The sequence below is a fragment of the Sorghum bicolor genome, chromosome 2, assembly GCF_000003195.3.
Source record: "Sorghum bicolor cultivar BTx623 chromosome 2, Sorghum_bicolor_NCBIv3, whole genome shotgun sequence".
In the NCBI taxonomy this organism is placed as follows: Eukaryota; Viridiplantae; Streptophyta; class Magnoliopsida; order Poales; family Poaceae; genus Sorghum; species Sorghum bicolor.
The window spans coordinates 66,232,185-66,260,101 of NC_012871.2; the positions used below are offsets into that span (position 1 = coordinate 66,232,185).

At 44.6% G+C, this 27,917-nt stretch overlaps 1 protein-coding gene across 2 annotated transcripts; it reads right to left on the reverse strand.

The window, feature by feature from the left end:
- On the reverse strand, nt 21,335-27,820 carry LOC8067289 (la-related protein 1B). Of its 2 annotated transcripts, none has more exons than XM_021454603.1 (7): nt 27,263-27,820; nt 26,358-27,138; nt 26,117-26,273; nt 25,944-26,034; nt 22,137-22,214; nt 21,949-22,020; nt 21,335-21,815 (listed from the first exon to the last, which is right to left on the reverse strand). In XM_021454603.1, exons 1-6 carry the CDS (start codon nt 27,626-27,628, stop codon nt 21,970-21,972), a joined length of 1,524 nt encoding a protein of 507 aa, XP_021310278.1. In that variant the 5' UTR covers nt 27,629-27,820; the 3' UTR covers nt 21,335-21,815; nt 21,949-21,969. The 2 variants fall into 2 exon arrangements, with proteins under 2 accessions (XP_021310278.1, XP_021310277.1); XM_021454602.1 differs by having other exon boundaries at nt 21,335-21,821.

Consider the following 27,917-nt stretch of genomic DNA (forward strand, 5'->3'; position numbering starts at 1 on the left):
TCAGTCACCGCAATCGTCCGATTATGAGCTTGATAAGCCTTACGAGGCTTGGCATGATTTGGTGCAATTCCCAGCTGGCTGGAATCCACCGAAGTTTCGACAATTTGACGGAACGGGAGACGCACGAGAACATTTGTCGTACTTTGAGGCAATGTGTGGCGATACTGCTCGTATCCCTTCTCTCTTGTTACGACAATTTTCTAGCTCATTAACGGGCGCAGCCTTTCATTGGTATAGTCGCTTGCCAGTTGGCACCATACCTGACTGGAAAACCATGAAAGAGCTATTCAAGGCACACTTTGTATCAATGAAGAAGGATTTTTCAATAATCGAGTTAGCACAAGTTCGCCAGAGGCGTGACGAAAAAATTGATGACTACATAGTCCGTTTTCGTAACAGCTATGTACGCCTCGCACGTGAGATGGATCCCGAGGATGCAATTGAAATGTGTGTCTATGGCATGCAACAACACTGGTCACTGGAAGTTTCACGGCGTGAGCCCAAAACATTCAGTGCTCTTAGCTCAGCGGTGGCTGCGACAAAATTGGAGTTCGAAAAGTCACCTCAGATTATGGAACTCTACAAGAATGCTAGCACTCCCGATAATGTCAGGAGGTTTAACTCGACCTTCAAGGGCAATAATAATAATAATAATGGCGGCAAACAGAAGGCTCCAGCCGAAGCTAACACTGCAAGGGTTGAAACCTCACAGCATCAAAGGAATGTGCCTATATTGGGCATGCGAAATAATACTGGCGCCAAGACACGACCATCTATTCAAGAGCTCCTTCGGAAGCAATATATATTTCGTCGAGAGGTGGTGAAGGTTTTCTTCCAACAAGTTATGGAGCACGAGTACCTCACCCTGCCTGATCCTAAGCGACCGGATCAAGTTAAGATGGTCGACAATCCTTTGTATTGCCCATACCATCGGTATGTCGGGCACGTCATTGAAGATTGTGTCGCCTTCAAAGAGTGGCTACAAAGAGCCATCGATGAAAAGAGGTTGGCAATCCCACCTGATGCCGTCAATCCGGACTTTCATGCAGTAAATATAATAACCACAAGGACGAACGCTGCTGAAGCAAATGATGATAGCTGGGTACCACTTGCTCAGGTTGAGCACCGATTAAAAAGTTTGGAGCTCTCTCAAGAAACAGCTGAGCAGAACCCCAATGCTTGGCAGACCGTTACTCATCACAAGTTGTCGCCAAGACGCATACATCAATGTGATTCAGGACGTAGAATTTTGCATTCTATGGATGTACCCTCATACAGGTGGCACGATCCAAGTCATCGTCGTATGCCGCCTAGATTTGTACCTAAGGCGCAAGGAAATGAATCATTCCCCCGACGAAGCCAAATGTTGCCTACGCTTGGACATTTCATGCCTCATAATTGGGAGCAACAAGCTAAAGCTCCAAATGGTGAGCCACAAGGTAAAAAGGAGTATACTATATTACATCGTGGGCCTGATATGGCTACGTGTACTGTGGTCCTTAAATATAATGATACGACTAGTTCTGAAGCGGATGATGGGCTTACACCTCGTGAGCGCCAAATGCTTATGGATGAAGTATCACCAGAGTGTTCTGAAGTAGAAGTTAACATGAATTTGCGAAGCGGAAAGGCCTTGCCAGAGCTCCAAAGGCCTCAGCCAAAAAAGGGTGCCAAGGAAGACGCTCCTCGTACAAAGGATGCAGCTGCTCAAGAAAACGCACAAGATATTCCACCCAATAGTGGGGGAGAGTCTCACAAAATTGATTACAATGTTGTCGCACACCTAAAGCGCATCCCAGCATTGTTGAGCGTCTATGACGCATTGCTACTAATTCCAGAGCTACGCCAGGCCCTCATCAAAGCGCTTGAAGCTCCAGAAGTTTACGAAGTTACTATGGCTAAACATCGACTTCTTTGCAATGCAAGTGAAGTCAACGAAATCACCTTTTTAGAGGAAGATAAGTTGGTGGAGGATGATAATCACAATCATCCACTTTACATCGAAGGAAATATCGGCACTGCTCATTTGCGTCGTGTGCTCATTGATCCTGGTTCCGCGGTGAATATTTTGCCGATTCGAAGCCTCACCCGTGCTGGATTTACAATAGATGACCTTGAACCGACTGAGGTGGTGATCTGCGGGTTTAATAACCAGGGCACTTCAGCCCTAGGTTCCATCACTGTGAAGATTCAAATGTCCACTTTTAGCTTCAAAGTGCGGTTCTTTGTAATTGAAGCAAATACATCATACTCGGCGCTCTTGGGTAGACCGTGGATACACAAATACCAAGTAGTCCCCTCGACACTCCACCAATGCTTAAAATTCCTAGATAATAAAGGAATGCAGCATCGCATCGCTGCTAATGAGTCCCCATATACCGTTCATGAGTCGCATCATGCCGACGCGAAATATTATTTCTCAGGCGGAGAGCTGAGTAAGCATCAAGGACGTGTTGCACCAGCTGCTGACATAATTATTACACCTGGCTCGAATACATCTTCTGAAGTGGATGCCTTGAGCACCCCATATTCTGGAAGAAGAATTCAAAAGAAAGAACAAGTTAAAAGGCACGGAAAATCTCTCATGGTTACACCGTCCTTCAATATTAAAAATACTCCGTCGACACCAAGCTCAGGTGCGCCAGCTACGCCTATACTCTTAAGTTCTGTGCCTGGACCCCAATTGACTTTGGGGGCTGAAGCAAAAGACTCTTCAATGATAAAGTCATTAAAATCCAATGACTTGACTCATCTTAATTCTACAGGCGCTCGAGGAGTTCCTAAGCTTCTCACGTCAAAAGGCAACATGCCACCTCCCCTGATGCTACGTACTGATATTACAAAGGCAGGAACTACAGTTTCTCAAGAAGGGATGGTGTGTAAAAGGGTGGCAGAAATTGAGGATCAAAGGAAGGCTGGGATGAAACAACCTCCTTCAATGTATACGTCTGTGACGACACCATTAGATGTGTGGCTAGTTCCTAGACAAGCAGGCTATAAATCTCCGATGCTCTTCTACAAAGCACCACAAGCGTTGCCTTGTGATTTTGTAATTAAATTTCCAAAAGTCTGTTTAGAGACAGGAGAACCCACCACTACTACCAGAGCTGAACCAAGGATGGTTCGCTTACTCGAGAAGTCTGGGATTCATCTTCGGCAAAATTGTAGGTTACCACCACCACCCGCCATATGTGAAGAGTGGTGGGATGAAATAGAGAAGATTTCTAAGATGGCTGAAAAGAAGACAAACCAGACTCAACCAAAATATGGCTTGGGTTATGTTCATTCAGATTCATCTGAAAGCGAGGGTGATAACAATAATGATCCATGGCGAGCGATGTGTCACATGACGTCCGTCGTTGCAAATACAAATGATAGGGAGGGTGCAGCTTCTGACAATGAGGATTGTAACCCGTGTCCTATACTTCACCAGTCACGATCCTTGCAAGCTGCTGCTAATGCTTATCAAGGGTTGAGAGACGAACAATACCTTCTGAATCGAATCTATAAAAACATGAACGTGGAACAAGATGAAGTTCTTGACGCTGCTTCTGCTCCTCAACAACTCGAAGACGGTGTCCAATTGACTATTGATGAGCTAGTTGAGATCAACCTCGGAACGGAGGATGACCCACGTCCCACTTTTGTGAGCGCGACCCTCACAATGGAGGAACGCGAAAGTTATCGAATTTTCTTAACAGAGTTCCGTGACTGTTTTGCATGGAGCTATAAGGAGATGCCTGGGCTTGACCCTCACATCGCCACTCATAAGCTGGCCATCGATCCTCGGTTTCGGCCAGTCAAGCAGCAACCTCGTCGAGTTTGTCCTAAGCTACAAAATGACATAGTTGCTGAAGTTGATAAATTAATCGCTGCGGGCTTTATAAAGGAGGCACAATATCCTCGTTGGCTATCAAGCATTGTTCCTGTTAAGAAAAAGAATGGTCAGCTTCGGATTTGCGTCGATTATCGCGATCTAAACCGTGCTTGTCCTAAGGATGATTTTCCAATTCCCATCACAGAGATGGTAGTAGATGCTACCACCGGCTATGGCGCCTTGTCCTTCATGGATGGTTTTTCGGGTTATAACCAAATTAAGATGGACCCACAAGATGCATTCGATACAGCTTTTCGAACGCCCAAAGGGAATTTCTACTACACTGTCATGACATTTGGCTTCAAAAATGCGGGCGCGACTTATCAACGTGCTATGACTGTGGTCCTTGATGGCCTCATCCATGAGACGGTTGAATGTTACATTGATGATCTGGTCGTGAAAACAAAGGATCGCCAAAAGCATCAGGATGATCTACGTATTGTCTTTAATAGGCTACGGAAGTATCAACTAAAGATGAACCCGCTTAAATGTGCCTTTGCGGTACAATCAGGTGTGTTCTTGGGCTTTATTGTTCGTCATCGAGGCATTGAAATTGAGCCAAAGAAAATTAAAGCTATTTTTGATTTGCCGCCTCCCCAAAATTTGAGTGACCTTAAATCATTACAGGGTCACCTAGCATATATTCGACGCTTCATATCTAATCTCTCAGGACGCACTCAGCCGTTCTCGAGACTAATGAGAAAGGGTGTGCCATTCCATTGGGACGAGCAGTGCCAAAATGCGCTCGACAGCCTTAAAAGGTATTTGCTTAACCCTCCTGTCCTGGCGGCACCTGTGAGAGGACGCCCACTAATTCTTTATATTGCTACGCAGCCCTCTTCGGTGGGCGCGCTGCTCGCACAGCATAATGATGAAGGAAAGGAGGTAGCATGTTACTATTTGAGCCGCACCATGGTAGGTGCCGAACATAACTACTCACCTATTGAGAAGTTGTGCTTGGCCCTCGTCTTCGCACTAAAGAAGTTGCGACACTACATGTTGGCGCACCAAATTCAGCTCATAGCAAGAGCAGACCCCATAAGGTACGTGCTAAGCCAACCGGCCCTGATGGGACGTCTTGGTAAATGGGCTGTATTTATGTTGGAATTTGACATTACTTATGTCCCACAAAAAGCAGTTAAAGGGCAAGCTTTGGCTGATTTTCTTGCAGCCCACCCTGTGCCGGACGATTCGCCACTAGTGATTGATTTACATGATGAAGAGGTATTTTCCATCGGTATTGAATCACCGTGGGAATTATATTTTGATGGTGCATCCCGTACCGAAACAAATCCTGACGGCACGCTTAGCAAAAGAGCCGGGGCCGGACTCGTATTCAAGGCGCCGCAAGGCGAGACCATCTACCACTCATTCTCCCTCCTTAAGGAAGAGTGCTCAAATAATGAAGCTGAATATGAGGCCCTGATCTTCGGCCTTTTACTTGCACTTTCTATGGATATTCAGAATTTGCAAGCATACGGTGACTCTCAGCTCGTCGTCCGCCAAATCAATGATATTTATGAGGTACGCAAACCTGAGCTGGTGCCATACTATGTGGCGGCACGTAAGCTCATGGAGAAATTTCAGAATATTCAAGTTTCACATATTCCACGAGGCAAAAATGCCTCAGTTGACGCATTGGCTAAACTTGCAGCAGCGCTAGTGCTCCCAGGTGGCGAGCCCGCTGAAATAAAAATAGAAGAGAGATGGCTACTCCCCGCTGTCCTAGAACTTGTTCCTGAAGAATATGAAGTCAATCAAGTGACGACGATGATTGTTGAGCAAGATGATTGGCTATATCTTGGAGATACATACGCACATATGTACATGCCGTCGTCCTATTCTTTGATCGGAGAAGATGCCATATTTGAATAGTTGGTCATGCCTGCTAGTTGCTCCACGAGATGCATGCACTTATGTATACGTGATTGTATAACTTGCTGAATTTCTACCCGAGGATCCGCAAATCGGCACCTGTATGTGAAGCTATACGCCTGGTAGAGAGCCAGTTTGCATTCAACGATGCAGGCTGCGTCTATTGTTGTTCGATCCAAATACAAAAGCACTTAATGGCGAGTGTCCATGATCACCAAGATTTAATAATCGACGAGGGGCTTGCCTAGTCTTACTCCTACATATAAAAGTGGTTGCGACCAAATTCGGTGTAACGCTCGAGTTAACGCAAGTAGCGCCGGGAGGCTGTCGATTTGATCTCATGAGGAGGCATCGTCTAAACCATACTTTACTGCTAATTGATTTTTGGCGGATTTCTACTATTTGCGTCTAGTACCGACGACGAGGCTAGGCGGAACTCTGGCCAAGTGCCGACGAGGCGAGGTCACTAGTCCATCTACACGTTCCAATTGACGGGATCGGACAACATCGTTGCTGGGCACCGACGAGGCAAAGGCAACTCACATATGTCCGTGTTAGTGAAGGCCGGCGTACATGACTGGGCACCGACGAGGCGAAAGTCACCCCCTTTATTAACATATTCCGTTTATTACTCCGACGTGGCAATGGCAATGTCGTGACCGAGTTTCGGCGACATAAAGCCACCCATAATCATTATGTCGTATATCACATATGGCTATGACGGCGACCAATATATTTGACGACCATAAAGCGCAGCTTAATCGGAGGTTTTCCGCAAGCTCGTCTTGCGGATGTAATTAACCGGAAGCGCCCAACAGGCCCCGGGAATCGGCGAACTACGCAATTTTCTCTACAAGTCAGACCTCTCCTCAAGCATGACGCTGAAGACGGAAGAAGAAAATTTTTTCGTTGATCATGTATTTTGTATATTCAAGAAAGAATTAATGAAATATGTGGTTCTCGAATATGTGTGCATGTGTCTCCCTTGCATTACATTATTTTTCTATGTCTTCGCCCGGTTTTCGACCAAACAAGGATTCATCTTCGGCAAAATTGTAGGTTACCACCACCACCCGCCATATGTGAAGAGTGGTGGGATGAAATAGAGAAGATTTCTAAGATGGCTGAAAAGAAGACAAACCAGACTCAACCAAAATATGGCTTGGGTTATGTTCATTCAGATTCATCTGAAAGCGAGGGTGATAACAATAATGATCCATGGCGAGCGATGTGTCACATGACGTCCGTCGTTGCAAATACAAATGATAGGGAGGGTGCAGCTTCTGACAATGAGGATTGTAACCCGTGTCCTATACTTCACCAGTCACGATCCTTGCAAGCTGCTGCTAATGCTTATCAAGGGTTGAGAGACGAACAATACCTTCTGAATCGAATCTATAAAAACATGAACGTGGAACAAGATGAAGTTCTTGACGCTGCTTCTGCTCCTCAACAACTCGAAGACGGTGTCCAATTGACTATTGATGAGCTAGTTGAGATCAACCTCGGAACGGAGGATGACCCACGTCCCACTTTTGTGAGCGCGACCCTCACAATGGAGGAACGCGAAAGTTATCGAATTTTCTTAACAGAGTTCCGTGACTGTTTTGCATGGAGCTATAAGGAGATGCCTGGGCTTGACCCTCACGTCGCCACTCATAAGCTGGCCATCGATCCTCGGTTTCGGCCAGTCAAGCAGCAACCTCGTCGAGTTTGTCCTAAGCTACAAAATGACATAGTTGCTGAAGTTGATAAATTAATCGCTGCGGGCTTTATAAAGGAGGCACAATATCCTCGTTGGCTATCAAGCATTGTTCCTGTTAAGAAAAAGAATGGTCAGCTTCGGATTTGCGTTGATTATCGCGATCTAAACCGTGCTTGTCCTAAGGATGATTTTCCAATTCCCATCACAGAGATGGTAGTAGATGCTACCACCGGCTATGGCGCCTTGTCCTTCATGGATGGTTTTTCGGGTTATAACCAAATTAAGATGGACCCACAAGATGCATTCGATACAGCTTTTCGAACGCCCAAAGGGAATTTCTACTACACTGTCATGACATTTGGCTTCAAAAATGCGGGCGCGACTTATCAACGTGCTATGACTGTGGTCCTTGATGGCCTCATCCATGAGACGGTTGAATGTTACATTGATGATCTGGTCGTGAAAACAAAGGATCGCCAAAAGCATCAGGATGATCTATGTATTGTCTTTAATAGGCTACGGAAGTATCAACTAAAGATGAACCCGCTTAAATGTGCCTTTGCGGTACAATCAGGTGTGTTCTTGGGCTTTATTGTTCGTCATCGAGGCATTGAAATTGAGCCAAAGAAAATTAAAGCTATTTTTGATTTGCCGCCTCCCCAAAATTTGAGTGACCTTAAATCATTACAGGGTCACCTAGCATATATTCGACGCTTCATATCTAATCTCTCAGGACGCACTCAGCCGTTCTCGAGACTAATGAGAAAGGGTGTGCCATTCCATTGGGACGAGCAGTGCCAAAATGCGCTCGACAGCCTTAAAAGGTATTTGCTTAACCCTCCTGTCCTGGCGGCACCTGTGAGAGGACGCCCACTAATTCTTTATATTGCTACGCAGCCCTCTTCGGTGGGCGCGCTGCTCGCACAGCATAATGATGAAGGAAAGGAGGTAGCATGTTACTATTTGAGCCGCACCATGGTAGGTGCCGAACATAACTACTCACCTATTGAGAAGTTGTGCTTGGCCCTCGTCTTCGCACTAAAGAAGTTGCGACACTACATGTTGGCGCACCAAATTCAGCTCATAGCAAGAGCAGACCCCATAAGGTACGTGCTAAGCCAACCGGCCCTGATGGGACGTCTTGGTAAATGGGCTGTATTTATGTTGGAATTTGACATTACTTATGTCCCACAAAAAGCAGTTAAAGGGCAAGCTTTGGCTGATTTTCTTGCAGCCCACCCTGTGCCGGACGATTCGCCACTAGTGATTGATTTACATGATGAAGAGGTATTTTCCATCGATATTGAATCACCGTGGGAATTATATTTTGATGGTGCATCCCGTACCGAAACAAATCCTGACGGCACGCTTAGCAAAAGAGCCGGGGCCGGACTCGTATTCAAGACGCCGCAAGGCGAGACCATCTACCACTCATTCTCCCTCCTTAAGGAAGAGTGCTCAAATAATGAAGCTGAATATGAGGCCCTGATCTTCGGCCTTTTACTTGCACTTTCTATGGATATTCAGAATTTGCAAGCATACGGTGACTCTCAGCTCGTCGTCCGCCAAATCAATGATATTTATGAGGTACGCAAACCTGAGCTGGTGCCATACTATGTGGCGGCACGTAAGCTCATGGAGAAATTTCAGAATATTCAAGTTTCACATATTCCACGAGGCAAAAATGCCTCAGCTGACGCATTGGCTAAACTTGCAGCAGCGCTAGTGCTCCCAGGTGGCGAGCCCGCTGAAATAAAAATAGAAGAGAGATGGCTACTCCCCGCTGTCCTAGAACTTGTTCCTGAAGAATATGAAGTCAATCAAGTGACGACGATGATTGTTGAGCAAGATGATTGGCGTAAGCCATTCATCGGTGGAAAGGCGCCGCCTACAACAACGCCTACCATCATATATCTATAAGGCCGGGATCTTGTACCGACGATCATTTGGTCAAGAAATACTCCTGCGGTGTGTCTCAAGAAAAGAAGCTGATCAAATATTACAAGAGATGCATCATGGAGTATGCGGTGGCCATCAAGGGGGTGCCAAGATGTATCATAGGATCAGGTTGGCTGGGTACTACTGGCCAAAAATCATGGCTGATTGCCTTAGAACTGCAAAGGCTTGTCATAACTGTCAAATTCATGGCGACTTCAAGCATCAACCACCGGTTCCGCTTCACCCTACCGTTCCCTCATGGCCATTCAACGCGTGGGGAATTGATGTTATTGGCTCCATTGAGCCTCCCTCATCCAAAGGGCATCACTACATTCTTGCTGCAACTGACTACTTTTCCGAGTGGGCTGAGGCCATACCTTTACGAGAAGTAAGGACGGACAACGTCATCAACTTCCTAGAACGACATATCATATATCGTTTTGGGGTTCCACGAAGTATTACATCCGACAATGCTAAGGCATTCACATCCACTAAGATGCAAAGATTCATTGCGAAGTATAATATTACATGGAATTATTCCACGGGATATTATCCTCAAGCTAATGGGCTTGCTGAGGCGTTCAATAAGACCCTTGGGAAAATACATAAAAAGACTGTGACGAAGTATAAAAGAGACTGGCATGATCGTCTCTTTGAAGCCTTATGGGCATACCGAGTTACTATTCGTACTCCAACACAAGCAACGCCGTACTCCCTCGTTTATGGAAGTGAGGCAGTCTTACCACTTGAAGTGCAGCTCCCATCATTACGGGTGGCTGTCCAAGATGAACTTACAAATGATGAGCAAATTCGGCTTCGCTATCAGGAGCTGGATGCTTTGGAGGAGGGTCGTCTCAACGCACTCCAAAATTTAGAGCTATATCGCCAGAACATGGTGAGGGCCTATGATAAATTGGTGAAGCAGCGAGTTTTCCGCAAAGGTGAACTTGTTCTTGTTCTTCGACGCCCTATTGTCGTTACACACAGGACGAAAGGGAAATTTGAGCCGAAGTGGGAAGGGCCATTTGTCATTGAGCAGGTTTATGATGGTGGTGCATATCAGCTGATAGATGACCAGGGACTCCGTCCTATGCCGCCTATCAATGGCAGATATTTAAAAAAATATTTCGCGTGACTAATTGTCGGGCGATCCTTCCTCTTTTTTTAAAAAAATATATAAACATGTTTTCTCTCGTTATAAAAAATGTGTCTTAAAATGAATGGACATCATGTCCAACAACAAAAGGCTTTCTCCCATATATGTCGTCAAGCTCAGTCCTCTGGTGGCTGTCATTCAAGGCGTGTCCCTGGGCAGGGAATGCCCCGATCAACTTAATTCGAGGTAAAGGGACCTCAACACAAGCACATGGTTGGCACCAATAGGGGATAAAAGTGGGCAGATGAATTTCGATCCGTGCTGACTCTGAGAGTCGTGGGTTCACCACACCCTTCACCTACGTCCAGTTAAAAGGGAGTACCAAGCCTCTAGGGAGACTATAGGGAAAAGAGCATGAAAGGGCTACCTGACTCGACAAAAGTCTGAATCAAGTGTGAAGCCACATGCCACCCTAAGAGGTGATAACAAGGGCCAAAAAAATAAGCCTGCGAGGATTATTAGTTACATAAAGTTGAAGAGCTACCCTCTGAATTCATTGAAGACAAAATCCAAGAAGCAAAATAAAAGGAGAGAAAGAAAAAGGAGACATAGTCAAGTGTCTCGAAGCTCTCAATAATAAAAAAAATCAAGGTGTCAAGTGAACGAAGGAGGATGGTAGCTATTCATCGTCCTCGGCAAAAGTAAAGGCAAAAAAAAAGAAATACCATAACCAGTTTCCCTCCAAACCAATTCCAAAAATATAGCTGTATCCTATGTTCCCTACTGGACAATGGTAGAAGGTGTGAGGCACATGACTGAAGGGAGGCTCGGAGGTAATTTCTCTGACCTAAAGAGGTCCTAATGAAGTGCTAATATCTCAACACGTATATCACGAGGAAACTAAACCTCAAGTGAAAGTTGTGTCGTTGACCTTTTATGTCAAAATACACCCTTGGATGACGTCGCCGGAAGGTGCTCCATAGCTTGGTGACTCATGGGAAAGCCGACATTTTTTTAAAAAAAATATATATTGTTCTCATTCTTTGGAATACAAGAAGAACTCAAGGCATGTCTATATTGACGCCCATCATGGCTTATGTGCCAAGATGGCCCTTCACCCACAAATTGGCCTATACGCTATTTGGCTAAATTATATTTTGGCAGTACACCTATGGAGCTTCGGATGTATATGCTATTTATTTGGGAGCAGTGAAGCAAGTCAGTGCGACGATTGTGGAATTGTGAAACCCTTCAGGAGGGATGGCTAGCACCGTTATAGCTAAACGGTTGCATCCACCTTGATAAATTTCGCCAAGTTTTCGATACTCCATTGACTATCACCAGTATTTTCAGTTGCAATGGGACCAGAATACTTATCCATGATATGGTATGATCTTCGCTATATCGTCAAATGTGGCATGATTTTTCGCCATATTTTCTAAATATTTGTCGACTTGTGGTGTCAAGATACCTTTGAGACCGTAAGCCGTCAGAGACAAAAATGAAGCCAGGCTATGATCACGAAGTCAGGTATATATGTCGAAATTATATTTCCCCGAGTCGAATCTCCGCTGCTTCGCGCATAGACTCAATTCGGCGGGTGGCATTTGTATGATAAATTTTTGGTATATAATATTCCCTGTGCCAAGTAACACGGGCTGCCAGCAGGGAGTGACCCGTTACTTGGCGACGAGGCCAACGCCTCCTACCTGCTCCTATATAAGCCAGCCCCGCCAACAGGTTTTGGCCCCCTGCTCATTCACGGGACCGCCAGGCTCTCTCTCCGTCGCACGCTCACGCCAAGCCCCCTGCCAAAATACGCGCCAAGCCCCAGCTGCTCGCCGTCGCGTACAACTCCACGCACACGCGCATCGACCGGTTCTCTACAAATTGAAGCCATCGCAAGTCGCCGAGATCCACCGGTTCTCTACAAATTGAAGCCACCGCAAGTCGCCTAGAAGCAAGTCCGCGCCAGCAAGTCACCGGTTCCTGCTGCGACATCGAAGACGCTCACGTCCATAATCCAACAACATCTTCAAGTTCAAGCTCTGAATCATGTCGTCCACGCCGGTTGTCACGTTTCTAGGTGAGCAATCAATCTAGAATAGATTCATATGAATTTTATGCCAAGAGTTCCTTGTTCTTTCGATCTACGATCATGAGAAGGCCAGCAACTTGATGACATCGGAACCCTCGCCGCGCGAGGTCGTTGTCAAGTTGTTGATGAAGTCGAGCAATGAAAAATCAAGACGCAATTTCAACTCGTCACGATGGCGGCGGAGGGGTCGTTTTGGCTTACTCCGTTATTACGACGGTGGCGGAGGGGTCGTTTTGGCCTACTCTGTTATTACTACGATGGCGGCAGAGGGGTCGTTTTAGCCTACTCTATTATTTCTACGGCGGTGGAGAGGTCGTTTTGGCCTACTCTATTCTTCCCACGGCGACAGCGGAGAGTGCACGATGAAAGTCGTTCTTTTGATATACTATCATGAGAAGGCCAGCAACTTGACGACGTCAGAACCCTCGCCGCGCGAGGTCGTCTGTCGAGTTGCTGATGGCGAAGCCAAGCTCTATAAGAAAAGGTTCAAGACACGCGAGACAAGAACGTCCCGCTCGTTGCAGGGCGCGAGACGGAAATTTCCGATCGTCACGATGGTAAAAGAGGGGATGCGCGAGATGGAAATTTCCACTCGTTGCAGTGCTCGAGACAAGAACGCCCGCTTTTTGTGATGATAACAGGCAAGACGCACGAGACGGAAACCCGCTCGTCGCAGCGCGTAAGACGGGAAACTCCCGCTTGTCGTAATAATGAAAAGTCAAGACACGAGATGAGAACGCCTCGTTTCGTTATAAAATATTGATGTCGAGAGGCTGTCGATTCCATCACATGAGCAACTATTGTTCGAGCATATATTATGTCATGATGAGAGCTGCCATCAATATAGTTCTACAATTATACATATATCTTGGAGATACATACGCACATATGTACATGCCGGCGTCCTATTCTTTGATCGGAGAAGATGCCATATTTGAATAGTTGGTCATGCCTGCTAGTTGCTCCACGAGATGCATGCACTTATGTATACGTGATTGTATAACTTGCTGAATTTCTACCCGAGGATCCGCAAATCGGCACCTGTATGTGAAGCTATACGCCTGGTAGAGAGCCAGTTTGCATTCAACGATGCAGGCTGCGTCTATTGTTGTTCGATTCAAATACAAAAGCAATTAATGGCGAGTGTCCATGATCACCAAGATTTAATAATCGACGAGGGGCTTGCCTAGTCTTACTCCTACATATAAAAGTGGTTGCGACCAAATTCGGTGTAACGCTCGAGTTAACGCAAGTAGCGCCGGGAGGCTGTCGATTTGATCTCATGAGAAGGCATCGTCTAAACCATACTTTACCGCTAATTGATTTTTGGCGGATTTCTACTATTTGCGTCTAGTACCGACGACGAGGCTAGGCGGAACTCTGGCCAAGTGCCGACGAGGCGAGGTCACTAGTCCATCTACACGTTCCAATTGACGGGATCGGACAACATCGTTGCTGGGCACCGACGAGGCAAAGGCAACTCACATATGTCCGTGTTAGTGAAGGCCGGCGTACATGACTGGGCACCGACGAGGCGAAAGTCACCCCCTTTATTAACATATTCCGTTTATTACTCCGACGTGGCGATGGCAATGTCGTGACCGAGTTTCGGCGACATAAAGCCACCCATAATCATTATGCCGTATATCACATATGGCTATGACGGCGACCAATATATTTGACGACCATAAAGCGCAGCTTAATCGGAGGTTTTCCGCAAGCTCGTCTTGCGGATGTAATTAACCGGAAGCGCCCAACAGGCCCCGGGAATCGGCGAACTACGCAATTTTCTCTACAAGTCAGACCTCTCCTCAAGCATGACGCTGAAGACGGAAGAAGACAATTTTTTCGTTGATCATGTATTTTGTATATTCAAGAAAGAATTAATGAAATATGTGGTTCTCGAATATGTGTGCATGTGTCTCCCTTGCATTACATTATTTTTCTATGTCTTCGCCCGGTTTTCGACCAAACACATGTGCGCTTGAGTTTATGGCTAGAAACAACACTACGGCCTTGTTTAGTTCACCCCAAAAACCAAAATCTTTTCAAGATTGTCCGTCACATCGAATCTTACACCACATGTATGGAGTATTAAATATAGATGAAAATAAAAACTAATTGCACAGTTTAACTGTAAATCACGAGATAAATCTTTTAAGCCTAGTTACTCTATGATTGGATAATGTTTGTCAAATAAAAACAAAAATGGTACAGTTTCGAAAACTTTTCAGTTTTCAGAACTAAACAAGGCCTACTTTTCATGCAGAATCAGCAACACCAGTAAATCATCAAACAGCCTTTATTAGGGTAACAACTGAAGGATCTCGTTAGCTTATGATTTGTTGTGGGCCTTTCTTTATTTTTTCCTTTTTTTAGACATGGTAGCATCTCTTGACTGCTTCCCTACACCAAGCAAGAGGCACAGGACCACCACAGACACTCCGCACAGAGCTGCAAGTCTTCTGCCTCCGAATCTCCCTGCTCCCTCCTTTGCTAAAATTGTTTTTAACTAATTATATAATATTAATATTTATTATATGTGATATTAAGTGTTATAGATATGTTTTTACAATAAATTTATTAATAAAACCAGTTAAAGTTTCGCGATCTTATTTTTAAGGCTGTCATATCATAAAAATAAAATGAAATACAAATAAAACTTTTAGAGTATGTTCACTTGAGCTTATTTGACGAATCTGCTAGGTATTCAACAGTCTCACAATAAATCAGCGAAAAGTATTTCAGCTATGACTTTTTAGCCAAGGGAATGGACCTTTAATATAAAGTTTTATTCTATAGTTCTAGACATTTAATTTTGTAACTCATAGAATTGGTAAATCGTGTTAAGAGAGTAGTTGGTAATTCCGTGACTCAAATATAGGTTAACATTCTTTCTAGGGCCTAGTAGATGGAGATACTCCCTACATTTCAAATTAGCACATTTCAAGAATATGGAAGAGTTAAAGAATTTCAAATTTAACCAAATTTATATAATAATATTAATTAACTAAATATCATTAGATTTTTTTATTAATTATATTTTTATAGTGTATCTATTTGATGTTGTAAATCTGTATATTTTTTACTATAATTTTGATCAAACTTAAGATGCTTTAACTCTTAAAAATTCTTTTTTGAATGTCTTAATTTGGAATGGAGTGAGTAGTATTATAATAATTTTTTTTTGTTCCATCGAGGCTCACCCGTTCTTTTATGCTGCTCAGGATATGTTGTCACATCATCTTATACAATCCTAAACCCACGATCCAATCGTAAGAAAAAGTCCAGAATTGTTTCTTAAGCAATAAACAAGTTTCCAATATAGTACTAGGTACCATAGATAACCTCAATTACTATCATATACCCCTCCAGGAACCTGGCTTTTCTCCGTAAAGAAAAAAGGAAGCACCTTTGCCCTGTACTACGAATCTACGGTGGACAGATAAACAAAAGTTCAGGTCATGTGGAACCTTGAGATGTGCACCCCTGTGAACTGTGAGGGACCCACTAGGCATTACGGTACGGGAAACGGGATAGGTATAGGCTAAGAGACAATAATAAAGCCCTAATTTCCTCTGCCTTAGCCAGTTGGCTCCGTGGTGATGGTGACCATGATCATTTCTACCGGGCCGGCAAGATATCTTGTGAAACTATATACCGGAGATATTTTGTTTCCGCGAGTGTACTTGGATAATGTTCACCGATGTACCAGAGTACCAGTGGCCTTGTTTAGTTACCAAAAATTTCGTAAAATTTTTCAGATTCTTCGTCAAATCGAATCTTTAGACGTATGCATGAAGTATTAAATATGGATAAAAATAAAAACTAATTGCACAGTTTGGTCGGAATTGATGAGACGAATCTTTTGAGCCTAGTTAGTCCATAATTGGACAATATTTATCAAATATAAACGAAATTGCTATTATTCTTATTTTGTAAATTTTTTTGAAAGTAAACAATATATCGGAGATATTTGGGTGCAGCGAGTGTACTTGTATATAAATGTTCACGTCTGTACCGGAGCTGAACAGCAGCAGTAATAATGGTTTCTTCACTCATCTTTGCCCTGAAGAAACAGTGGCAAATGTGGTACAACACACCTCACCAGTCATGACTCACCACACAAAGATGCTGTGGCCTCTTTTTTATATTCTCTTGGATCTTGAATAAAACTATCCATTTGTTTCATAAAAATCTAAATGCATTGTTATCGATAGCAGCAGCGGCACTTACGTGGACGGTGTGGTTAACGAGAAACGAGGTGATTTTTGATAAAAGTAGATCAAAATCTTTTTTTAGGTACTTTTCAGAGAAACTCACTGGCTTCGACAGTGGGCACAGTTGCAGCGATGTGAAGCTATACGGAATGAGCTGGTTTCAACGGGGCAGTATCTTGAGACGTCAGCCTTAAATTCTTCAGTTCCAGTGGATGGCTGTCAACTAGATTTATTATCTCTTCTTAACCAGCTTTATTCTGGCTTTTTTGCTTTAAGTTATACCTTTCTTTAGTGGTGTGTTGACCTGTGGGTAAAACTATGTAATAATTGGTCTGATTCTATCTGTCAATATATGAAGCCGGATATAACGATCCTTTATTAAAAAAATTTGTTTCCCTCATGTACTCTTCTCTTTTCCTTTTTTTTACCAATGGTTTGTAACTGCAGCTACAGTACATGTGGTATTAAGAAATACTGTACTCACTTTTTCAATGCACTATCTCTGATTCGCTGTTCAAAAGATTTTTCCAGACGTGACAACACAACACAAAGCAGGCTGACTTTGAACGCGGGTCCATATAGCGTAGCAGGAGTACATATAGGTTAAAATTCCATAGCAGGAGTACATACATATATATTTTTATATATATACATACACTTCCTACTACATGCATGGTTATTGGCCAAAATTAAGAATCTCTTGTTTTGTGTGGTAGTCGTACGATAAAGCAAGATCCCTCCTTATCCATCGGTTCAGAAATGATCCATCTTGATCTTTAAGCCTGTACTACTAGTACAGCTACACACACACAAAAAGAGTGGGGTAGCCTCAGAATTCCCTCCGAAAGGAAGAAATAAAGTAGCCCCAGAAGTTAACAGTCGATAAATTGCATCAATTAGTAAGTTGTGGCGTTTCACGATTCCGCCACCAGTGATCTCAAAGCTGTTCACAGTGTTTGTTCAGTGTGGAGTGGGCTGAAACACTGTAGATGAGCTTGAATGCCATAAGCCCCACACTCTTCAGGTCTAGCAGAGGATCCCGGATCCCCTGTTCCTGCCGGGCAGGTCCGTCCTTGCAACCTGCACGGTTGCACCGGATTAGTAGGAGTAGTAGTAGCCAATAGCCTTGCCCAGTCACACTCTTGGGCCTTGTTTAGTTCACCTCAAAAACAAAAAAGTTTTTAAGATTTTCCGTCACATCGAATCTTTCGGCACATGCATGAAGCATTAAATATATATAAAAATAAAAACTAATTGAACAGTTTACCTATAAATTACGAGATGAATCTTTTGATCCTAGTTAGTCCATAATTAGATAATATTTACCACAAATAAACGAAAATAATAAAGTAGCGAAATCTAAAATCTTTTCACATCTATACAAGGCCTCGGTGGATGCAGGATGCCACGATGGTGATGCAGCCCGAGATGGTGTGCTGTGGAGTAGTAGTAGTACTCCTACTGCTGTGACTGTGAAGCGTAGCAGGACTCCGGAGGGCAGGGCAGGCCGCATCGATATCTCGGCTGGTACAGCCATGCCATGCATGCGCGCGTAGGACACCGGCGGGCCAGCCCCGGCGGCCATCACAAGGAAGCAGAATATTTGACGTGTCGGACGCCCACGCCGCGGCGTACGCCCCCTGCCGCGCGCGCACGTACCACCCCGGCGTACTCGGTCGCGCACTCGCCGCCGCCGCCCCCTGCCTTCCTGCTTGTGCTTTGCTTCGTGCGGCCACGGGCACGGCAGAGGGAGGCTCCTTGCGTTCCGCGCGGTTCCTCCTCTTTTTTCCGCACCGGGACGCCGTTTCGCCAGCAAAGAAAAAGGACACAAACGAAAAGGGAGTCGGCCGTCGCTGTCAAATGACCTCTAACAAATGCCCCTGTTAATTATGATAACACATTTTTCTTAGTAGTACGATGATGGTAGTGGGGGTGGGGACGGGCAACAGAATGTCGGGCGGGCGTGTTTTGTTTTATCCAGCCTGATGTAGTACCTTTCCTGTTTCATTCAGATCCAGGCTATAGATTAGGGCCTTGTTTACTTCCACACAAAAACGCAAAAATTTTCAAGATTTCCCGTCACATCGGATCTTTAAACATATGCATGAAGTATTAAATGTAGATGAAAATAAAAACTAATTACATAGTTTGGTCGAAATTAACAAGACGAATCTTTTGAGTCTAGTTAGTCTATGGTTGGACAATAATTACCACAAATAAACGAAAGTGCTACAGTATCGTCGCGAAATATTTCTCATCAGGAACTAAACGCGGCCTAGTAGTGCTGTGTCAGTGTGCGATGAGAGGTACAAATGTGGAAATAGTTATGCAACGTTCTCCTCCAAGATGCCTTTACTTTATGTGAGCGGTGCATGGGCTTTGTAAGGACTTTTTTTTAAAAAAAAGAAAGAAAGAAAAGGACTTGTAAAGTTATCCTAGGACCGTGAAAAGCTACTTATGAATTACTAGATTGTGAACAGCCTGATTGTAAGAACCTATATAGATTGCCCATCAAAAAAAAAAGAACCTATATAGATTGTAAAAATCTAGATGTTCATCTTTCATAAAAAAAATCTAGATGTTGCAATGGTGGTCCATGTCGTTCTTTGGATGTGGGTTTAGGAGGTGGGAGACTTTCAGGTGAAAGACTTCTCCGGTTACACACTGAGGTTGGCAATTTGAGACGTATTTTAGTGACTCTCTCCATGTTGGCGACATTGTTGTGAAGTCTTACCCCCACCCCCCCTTGTGTTTATTGAAAAAGGCATCGGTCGTAGATGCTGCCCACAGCCCAAGCTCCTTTGCTTGATTTGGTGCGGCTTCCAAGGGCGTCGTTTTGCCTATGATTTAAGAGACTGTTTGCTAGTATGAAAAGTTATAGTTAATAATATTATTCGCTGATTTATTATGAGAGAAAAATACTACTCGCACGCAGAAAAAAGGTACGGCCTATAGTCTTGTTCCTTTTGTTGTAAGGATGTTCGTTTTTTGATATGTGGCATTTTATAAGTTGCTTTTTATTAATATATATAGGTTTTTTTTTGCAGACCACTGTTTTTTTTAAAAAAAAACATGCACACACCGATCGATCTTTTCGAGGATTCTTAGGGGTTTTTGATTGGAGATGTTAAAGTTTAACAGATACTGTAACTCTTTCATTTATTTGACAATTAGTGTCGTATCATGAATTAATTAGGCTTAAAATATTCATCTTGCAGATTACTCTCTAGCTGTGTTTTTAGTTTCGTAAATAGACTATATTTAGTACTTCATGCATGTGTCTAAATATTTGATGTGATAGATGTTAAAAAACAGAAGCAACCAAACAAACCCTTATTGAAATGTGGGTCTGACATGGGCACATAGCAAAGCCCTGAGTATTGAGCTACAACATTTTTGTTTCACTTCTCAGTATGAGCTATTGAGCTTTGTTAGAGCAGTACGTAATACTAGGTTATAGGTGAGCTAAATGATGAGATAAAAAAAGAAGAGTGGGAGAAGAGAAGTAGGCGTTTACTACTGTGGCAGTATATTATTATGCCCAGCAACCAACAAACTTTGTGAAAGAAGATAGTAGGTCATATATTAAGAGTGAAAAGCTTAGACTCTGGATATGTAACTATATATATCTAAAAAGCCAGAACAACATACTCCTATAGTTGAAATAGGAAATACATATATTTTTATGAAGATATATTACACGATGAAATTTAATGTTACATGCTTAAAATCATAATATATCGTTGTACCAATTTGTTTATAGAAGATGATCACAGATTCACTTGCGGTTATAGAATTTGGATTTATTCGTGGATTGAGTATGTTGGAGTATAGTTAGCTACAGCTAGTTATGCATGATCTATAGACGGTAGTCATCTGCATTAGGCATTCTTGTGCAGACGGAGCTGGACGTGGAGTCCAAAATCGTGAAGCTATGGCGGGTACACGCAAATTGACAGTCAATTGGCAGCCCGCAGCCGAGCATCGGAGCACGGCCACGGTCCTGTCCGGCGAGGACAAAGGTGCGATGGCAGATGGTACTGCGCACATGGACTCCCACGGCCAGGGTGCCGGATTGGCCCGCAGGCCGCAACGCGGCCCAGGAGAGGGGAGGATGATGAGATCATCACTGGCCTCCTCCTCCCGGCGTCGCCGCCCTTCCTAGCCTAGGTCATGAACTCATGATGCTGCTCCATTTCGTTCAACAGGACCCATAATCCATGATCGTTCGCTTTTCTTGCTGGTCATTAGGTCATGATGCTGCTCTATTTGATGGTTCCCTTTTCTTGCTGGTTTTGTACCTCCGTAGGACTCACCTGGGCTTAATGATGCCTTATGATCTCTGAGGCCCGACAAGGACCCACTACGCAAAGCTAATGTAAAAATAAAACGCACGATAAATTACATAGAGCTACATCTGGCATACTTCCGCCTCCGAGCATGAATTTCACCGGAAACAACCTAATATACTGCCACAGTAGTAAGTTTACAAGTTGCAAAATGTTCCTGGAGACCATTTCAAATGGACCACCTAGGAATCGACCAGAGTAGAGATTGGCATTCGCATTTCATAGATGCAGGATACAGCAGTGACACGAAACAATAGAATCATACATGACCTCAATTGCAGTTGCCAGAATCGTTCCCCAAGAAAAGCAAAAGGTGACGCAACCAAAAATGGAGGGCGATTCCAAGAATAAACCCCAGGCAACACCAAATCGTTCAACAGGACCCATAATCCATGATGAGAAGGCAAGATCACTTTTTTTCGGACAACTATACAGACCCCAAAAAAAAACACTTGTACTTTTAAGTAAAATTATTTCCTGTTATCGGTGTCATCCCCTCAATAGTGCCTTTACGCCCGATCTAAACAAACAAAATCTTCTTCCCGCGTCCAATTGACCCACTGTACATCAGTCCATCACGGCCGGTGCCCTTGATCAAATCACCCAATACTTGTATTCAGTTCCCCGAAGATAGCATGTAGCTGTGCATCTTGACATCTGAACCTACGAAATATAACCAGCACTTTCATTTCAAAGGGGCTTGCAGGTTAAATAACAGTTTCATAATGGAATGAAGAATAGGTGACACTGTGACAGTGCATCAGAAGTAACAGTCTGAGAAGAAACAAACCTGATTTGCTAGTGGACAGCCTTAATGAAGTAGCCATTCTGTCCAATCATTGCGCCTCCGGACATTATCTCCCTGTAGCATAGATTGAGGTAGTAGAAGTTCAAAAAAGTGTAGACACAACACATGTCAGAGCACATTATCTCAGTACTCAAGAAATACAAGAAGTGTTGCAGAATTTATAGCCTAACCTGCACTTCCAATAACTCAGAACCACGGATAGCATCTAATATGTAGTTGGTGTCCACCAAGCCCGTAAATGCCCTCATCTGAGAAGAATATACAATAAAGCTATGGTGAATATAACTGTCAATACTGCAACATGATCATTATAAAGATTGTATTGCCAAAACAAAATGAATTGTGACAGGGCATCATAATAGTTGCAAACCAATCAATTCTAAGCATGTGTGCTACATAATTACTAAAAGTTTTATGAGTATGTGTGATTCACTATCTAGTCCCAAATCTCTACTATAATTGAAATCTTCTCTAGGCAAATCCCACCTACAAGATCAACGACTCACAGCACATATCCTACAGATTTAACGGCCCAGATTAGAAGTATGATCACGACCTTACACACGCTCAGTCACGCGTCAATCACACATCACACGAATTCACCACGCGTGCGGCTCCATCGTCCGCCACGAGCGCGGCCGCAGCTCACCCGGCGGCCGCTACTCGGCCGCCGCTGCCCGCCCCGGTGCTACGCCACCCGCCGCACCCGCCGAAGCTGCGCCAGTCCGCTCGCCCGCCCGTCCTCGCAGCGCGCTGCCCGACCATCGCCCCCCACCGTCACCCGGCGCGCCTCTCGCCGCGAGCGCGCCTCCTGCCGCGAGCGCGACGTCCGCCGCCCGACGCGCCGCCGGCCACGAGCGCGACGCCCGACGCGCGTGCGGCTCCGTCGCCCGCCGCGAGGGCGGCCGCTGCTCGGCCGCCGCTGCCCGCCACGGTGCTGCGCCGCCCGCCGCGCACGCCGGAGCTGCGCCAGTCCGCTCGCCTGTCCGTCCTCGCAGCGCGCTGCCCGACCATCGCCTGCCACCCGCCGCCCGGTGCGCCTCCCGCCGCGAGCGCGGCCACAGCTCACTTGGCCGCCGCTGCTCGGCCACCGCCCGCCGCCTAGCACGACGCCCAACGCCGGTGCCAGAGCCGCGAGACCGTCGTCGTGCTCCGTCCGTCCGTCGCCGTAGACGGAGAGAAGGGCATCCATGCAAATAGAAATTTTTCACCGTGTTCACTTTGTAAAACTGCTAGAGAGAAGAATTTTCTGATTTGGGTTTGATTAATTACGAGAAAGTTTTGTGTTCATTTTGCAAATAGCCCCAGGAAAAAACCACGCTTACGGTGAGTTTACCAAGTTATAATACTATAAATTGTTGGAGAGAGATCTTTTTTGACTTGCCAAATAAAATAGTGACTTGCTAAAACTAATGATTGTCAAATAAATCTTCATATCATAGCAGTAAAGGGGGTGGCTGCTGCTTTCTTGACCATGATGGCATAGCAAGTGGATCCCATACCAACTTGATAAGATTTCTGATTTTTTTCCATGCTGCATTTGATTGTTCATGCAGTATGTTATTTCACTTGAATAACAGAACCAGTTTGATGTGAGAATAGATGGGGCCTATTAGCTTTTTTCAGTCTAATTCATCAGATTGTCAGATCAATTTATCAAGACTTGGAATAATCTCAGTTTGAGTATTTGTGCAATACAATTATACAAATTGCTTATAGTAAAATATTCTATCTGTTGATTGCTAAGTTTTGACATAGTAAATGTGTTCCTAAATTACAAATGTTGATGCTAATTTAGTCTTCAATATTCAGACCTTAATTTGTGGTTTTGCTCCTGGTTCAGTATTCAAGACTGAAAATTTCTTGGAACTTTGTAGATCAGCTGTGTTTTTCAACTTTTCTACGTAGCATTTGTTAAAACCAAATATATGTTCGCAAATGAAGTACCGTAATTTTCATATAGACTTTTTTTAGTGACAGGTTTGTTTTTTAGTTTTATGATTTATTTTAGTTTTGTAATTTTTTTCTAAATGTCACCGTAGCGTTAGCACGGGCAATATACTAGTCAGAGTAATGCATATTATCAAACGTTGCTGAGCAAATATTCCAAATTTTAATTTCCAATATCTGAAACTTGAACTTTTGCAGACAGAATTAGTCTAGTATGACCGTATGAGATAGGCTGAAGAAGAACATGCAGTTTTGTGTTGTTCAATCCTCATTACGAAATGCAAGCTAATTCTCCATAATATTAACCTTTTTCTTCGATATTTTAACTTTCACTTATATAATTCAGATAGTTTCACATTATGCAGATATGAGAACTAGCCATTATTTCTTTGAAAATAATGGTCAGTTACTACTTAGGAAATTGTATTGTTAGATCCAAGCGAGTATTATACAAACGAACATGCAACCATACTTGGACACAATATGACACCATAGTTTTTAAGGTGTTACCTAGGCGACCAGGCATACCTTCAACGGCGGGGCATGCTACAAGGGTTTTAGTTATGCCATATCACCTACACTATTGCTCATGAAAAAGAGTCTATGCATAAGGCAAGAATCAACAACAGATTCCAGGACGCAGCCATAGTATCAAAGTCTAGTGCCGTACCTTCAACAATTCTTCCAAATACTGTAAGTAGAACAATTTGCAAACAAGAAATGATTGCCAGTAAAGTATACTAAACATAAGTTCTGTGGCAAGGGCAGATGGAATTGAGTGCATGCAAAAAGTGCAACAGGCAAAAATTGAGCTATTATAATAACAAAACGCAAAAGGAAGAAGCTAGCCTAAATTGCAATCTGCTTATTACCCAGTGTGAAGAATAAACACAGAAAAGAGTAGAACAAAGGCTGATATACAACAGATGATGGCTGCTATGCAAGTTCAAGTTGCACTGATCAATACAATATCCCCATTGTAATATATTTTTACTCGACAGTTGGTTGAGTTATACCATACTCCCTCCGTTAGGGAAAGAATGAAATTCTAGCATATTATCGAGTGACTATTTTGAGTTTGGCCAACTTTATACAAAAAAGGTATCGGTACATGAGAACCAGTGTCAATAGATTCTTCATGAGATATATTTTCATAGTAATACATATTTTGTGATATAAATATTGATACTCCTTTTTATAGACTTGGTCAAACTTTAAAAAGTTTGACTAGAGATGGGACTAGAACTGCATCCTTTTCCAGATGGAGGTAATATAAATCAAACTGTAATCATTATGCCATCAAACAACAGAGATAACACATTAAACTCATGCCACTCTATGGAAGGAACAAATCATAGACTACGTTAATCATTATGTCATCAAACAACAGAGATAACGCAGCATACTCATGCCACTCTATGAGAGGAACAAATTACAAATTACAAACTAGGTAATAACAAAAAACAAAAATGTAACTAACACAAGAAGGATAGTAAACAGGAAGTTTGTCATCAAAGACCCACAAACTCAAACCCATAAGACTGCAGGGATTGAGGGACCACATGCTGCAAATTTCTATTTTTGGTAATTTTAATGTCAAAAAATGTATACGCTATTTCTAATCTAAGAGCAACAATTGTGCCAGCATACTTCAAAAATATCGTTGTTGTCCTCCTTCGGTCCTTCCTAACAAAATCATAACGTCATTATTTTTTTTCAAGGCATAGTACAGTTTTGGTGGTACACATTGAGAATCATATCACTTATCACTAATCTACTGGTTGTGCAATGGATTGTGAACGATGGGAAGATAGGCCTCTTTATGGAGTGATAAAGTACCAATTTATGGAGCCCACTTGTGTACTGTCCGAGTAAAACTTTAAGTTATGGGGACTGGAAAGTATACATATCTAAATAAAACCAGCAAAAGTGCATCACACTATCAGCATTCAACATACATGGCAAAATACAACAAACAGCTACTCATGGAATGAAATCCTCTAGTGAAACAGGCAGAATTTACTAACCCGGTTGAACCCCAAGATTAGGTCAATAGGTACCCATCCTTGATTGTTCATATGCCTCCGCAAGAATGTGTCATGGCATAGATTATTTGTGCTAGCAAGACAAGAGTATAAACAAACAGTTAAGGCCAAGAAATAGCAATAGCACAGTAAGAGAAACCAAGCAGATTCAGTACCTAAAATAGAACTCTATCTGATTCCTAATATCATCTTGGAGATTTGGCTGATCCTGCGGAGGAGGAACCCATGCAGGCTGCATGGGTGGCCGAACAAGATGCATGTTCTGAAACTGCTCTACTGGTGGGAGGTAGACAGGATAGGGTTGCACATCAGCTGCATATCACCAAAACAACCATATTACAACAAATAGATGTTAAGCTATTCATCGAAAATAGCAAAACGAGTTTTCAGGCTCACCAGGGTAGGGAAATGGTGGAACATAAAAATGCTGTGGCACCATGAAATGGGCAGCAGGTGGCGGCGGTCGGTGAAAGGGCCCAGGCTGGTAGATGCCAGGCTGCTGCTGCTGTTGCTGCTGTTGATATGGCATTACTGGAACTCTGGGGAAGTTCCTAGGGGAGAAATTAGCCCCTCTCTCATGGTCACGGCGGCCCCGGTAACCACCACGACCTCCACCGCCATTGCTACTGCTACTACTGCTTCGGGGATTATTATTCCAGTGGTTGCTGCTACCACTACTATATCTATTGTTTCCATCACCACTACCAGCACCGTTACTGCTGCTACCACCACGTATGTTGTGGTTCCAGTGGCTATTGCCAGGAGCATTTCTGCTGCTGTCATTACCATTCCCACCAGCACGACCAGCGCGAGTGACATTATCATTATCATCCAAGTTGATCGAACCATCGCCATTGCTGCTGTTGCAGCCGCTGCCAGTACCAAGGTTTCCATCATTCCAGTTACCATCACCACCACTGCCGCTGCTCCCGTCACCTCCACTACTATTGGCAGCCCTGCGGCCACCATTGTTACCATTCCCACGGCTGCCACCTCCACTGTTTCCACCGCTGCTGCCACCGCGCCGAACTGGAATTGTCTGGGTTGTGGCCCCGTTCTGCTGAGAGGAAGCCGCAGCCGTGGGAGGAGGTGTGGAGGTAGGGTTTTGGGCAGTGGGAATCGGATTAGGCCCCACAGCTGGATGTGGGGGTACCGATGAAGCAGCAATTGGATCCTCCTGATTTGATTGCATCAGTAGATTCATCAAGCTCATAGAAATTTTGATTTCAACACGATCACTGAAACATAAGAGATGTACTCGCATCGAAATATAACAACGACTTGATCGCGAGATTCAGTACCTGCGGTGACGGGCCGGACGCATCGGAGAGTGCCTTGAGGGAGTCGGACGAGCCCGACTTGGGGCACGCGCGCGTCGTCTCGGCGAGCGCCGGCCACGAGGCATCTCCGCCGATGATGCCGCCGCCCTCTGGGGTCTCCCCCGCCGCCGCCGCCGTAGCGGCGGCGGGGGGCTGCGACAGCGCGCTCCACACCGGCTTCCTTGCCGCCGCATTGGCGGGATCGGCACCCTCGGGGTGGCCCGGAGGATCCCGGCGGGACGCCGCGGGCGCCACGCGACCGGGCTCCGGCGGCGCCGCGATCGCCTGCGGGACGGCGGCCGCCGATTGCGCTGGCGCGGGCGCGGGGCCACCAGCAGCCGGCGACATCGGGTGCGAGGCGACCGAGATTCGGAGGGTTTGGGGGGCGCGGATGAATCGGCCGCCGGGGGAATGGGGAAGGGGGAAGGCGAGGACGAGGACGAGGAGGCAGGAGGAGGAGGAGAGACGAGAGGGGTGGGGGAGCGGAGGGGACTGGGGAGGAGGAGGCGGGGGGCCGGAGGGCTCAGTGTGGCTGGCGGTGGGAGGTTGGGTGGGTAATTGGCGGAAGTGGCCGGGGTATTTCTGGGAAGTTGCGACGAGAACGACGAGGACGGGGGATTCCGTTGAGATTTGCGTG

Excerpts from the sequence above, each read along its gene's own strand:
- LOC8067289 (XM_021454603.1), bottom strand. The coding sequence starts at position 27,628 with ATGTCGCCGGCTGCTGGTGGCCCCGCGCCCGCGCCAGCGCAATCGGCG. Across the intron at positions 26,274-26,357 it reads TCCACCATTTCCCTACCCTG|CTGATGTGCAACCCTATCCT; the intron begins GTGAGCCTGAAA and ends GGTGATATGCAG. Across the intron at positions 22,215-25,943 it reads TAATCTTGGGGTTCAACCGG|ATGAGGGCATTTACGGGCTT; the intron begins GTTAGTAAATTC and ends TATTCTTCTCAG.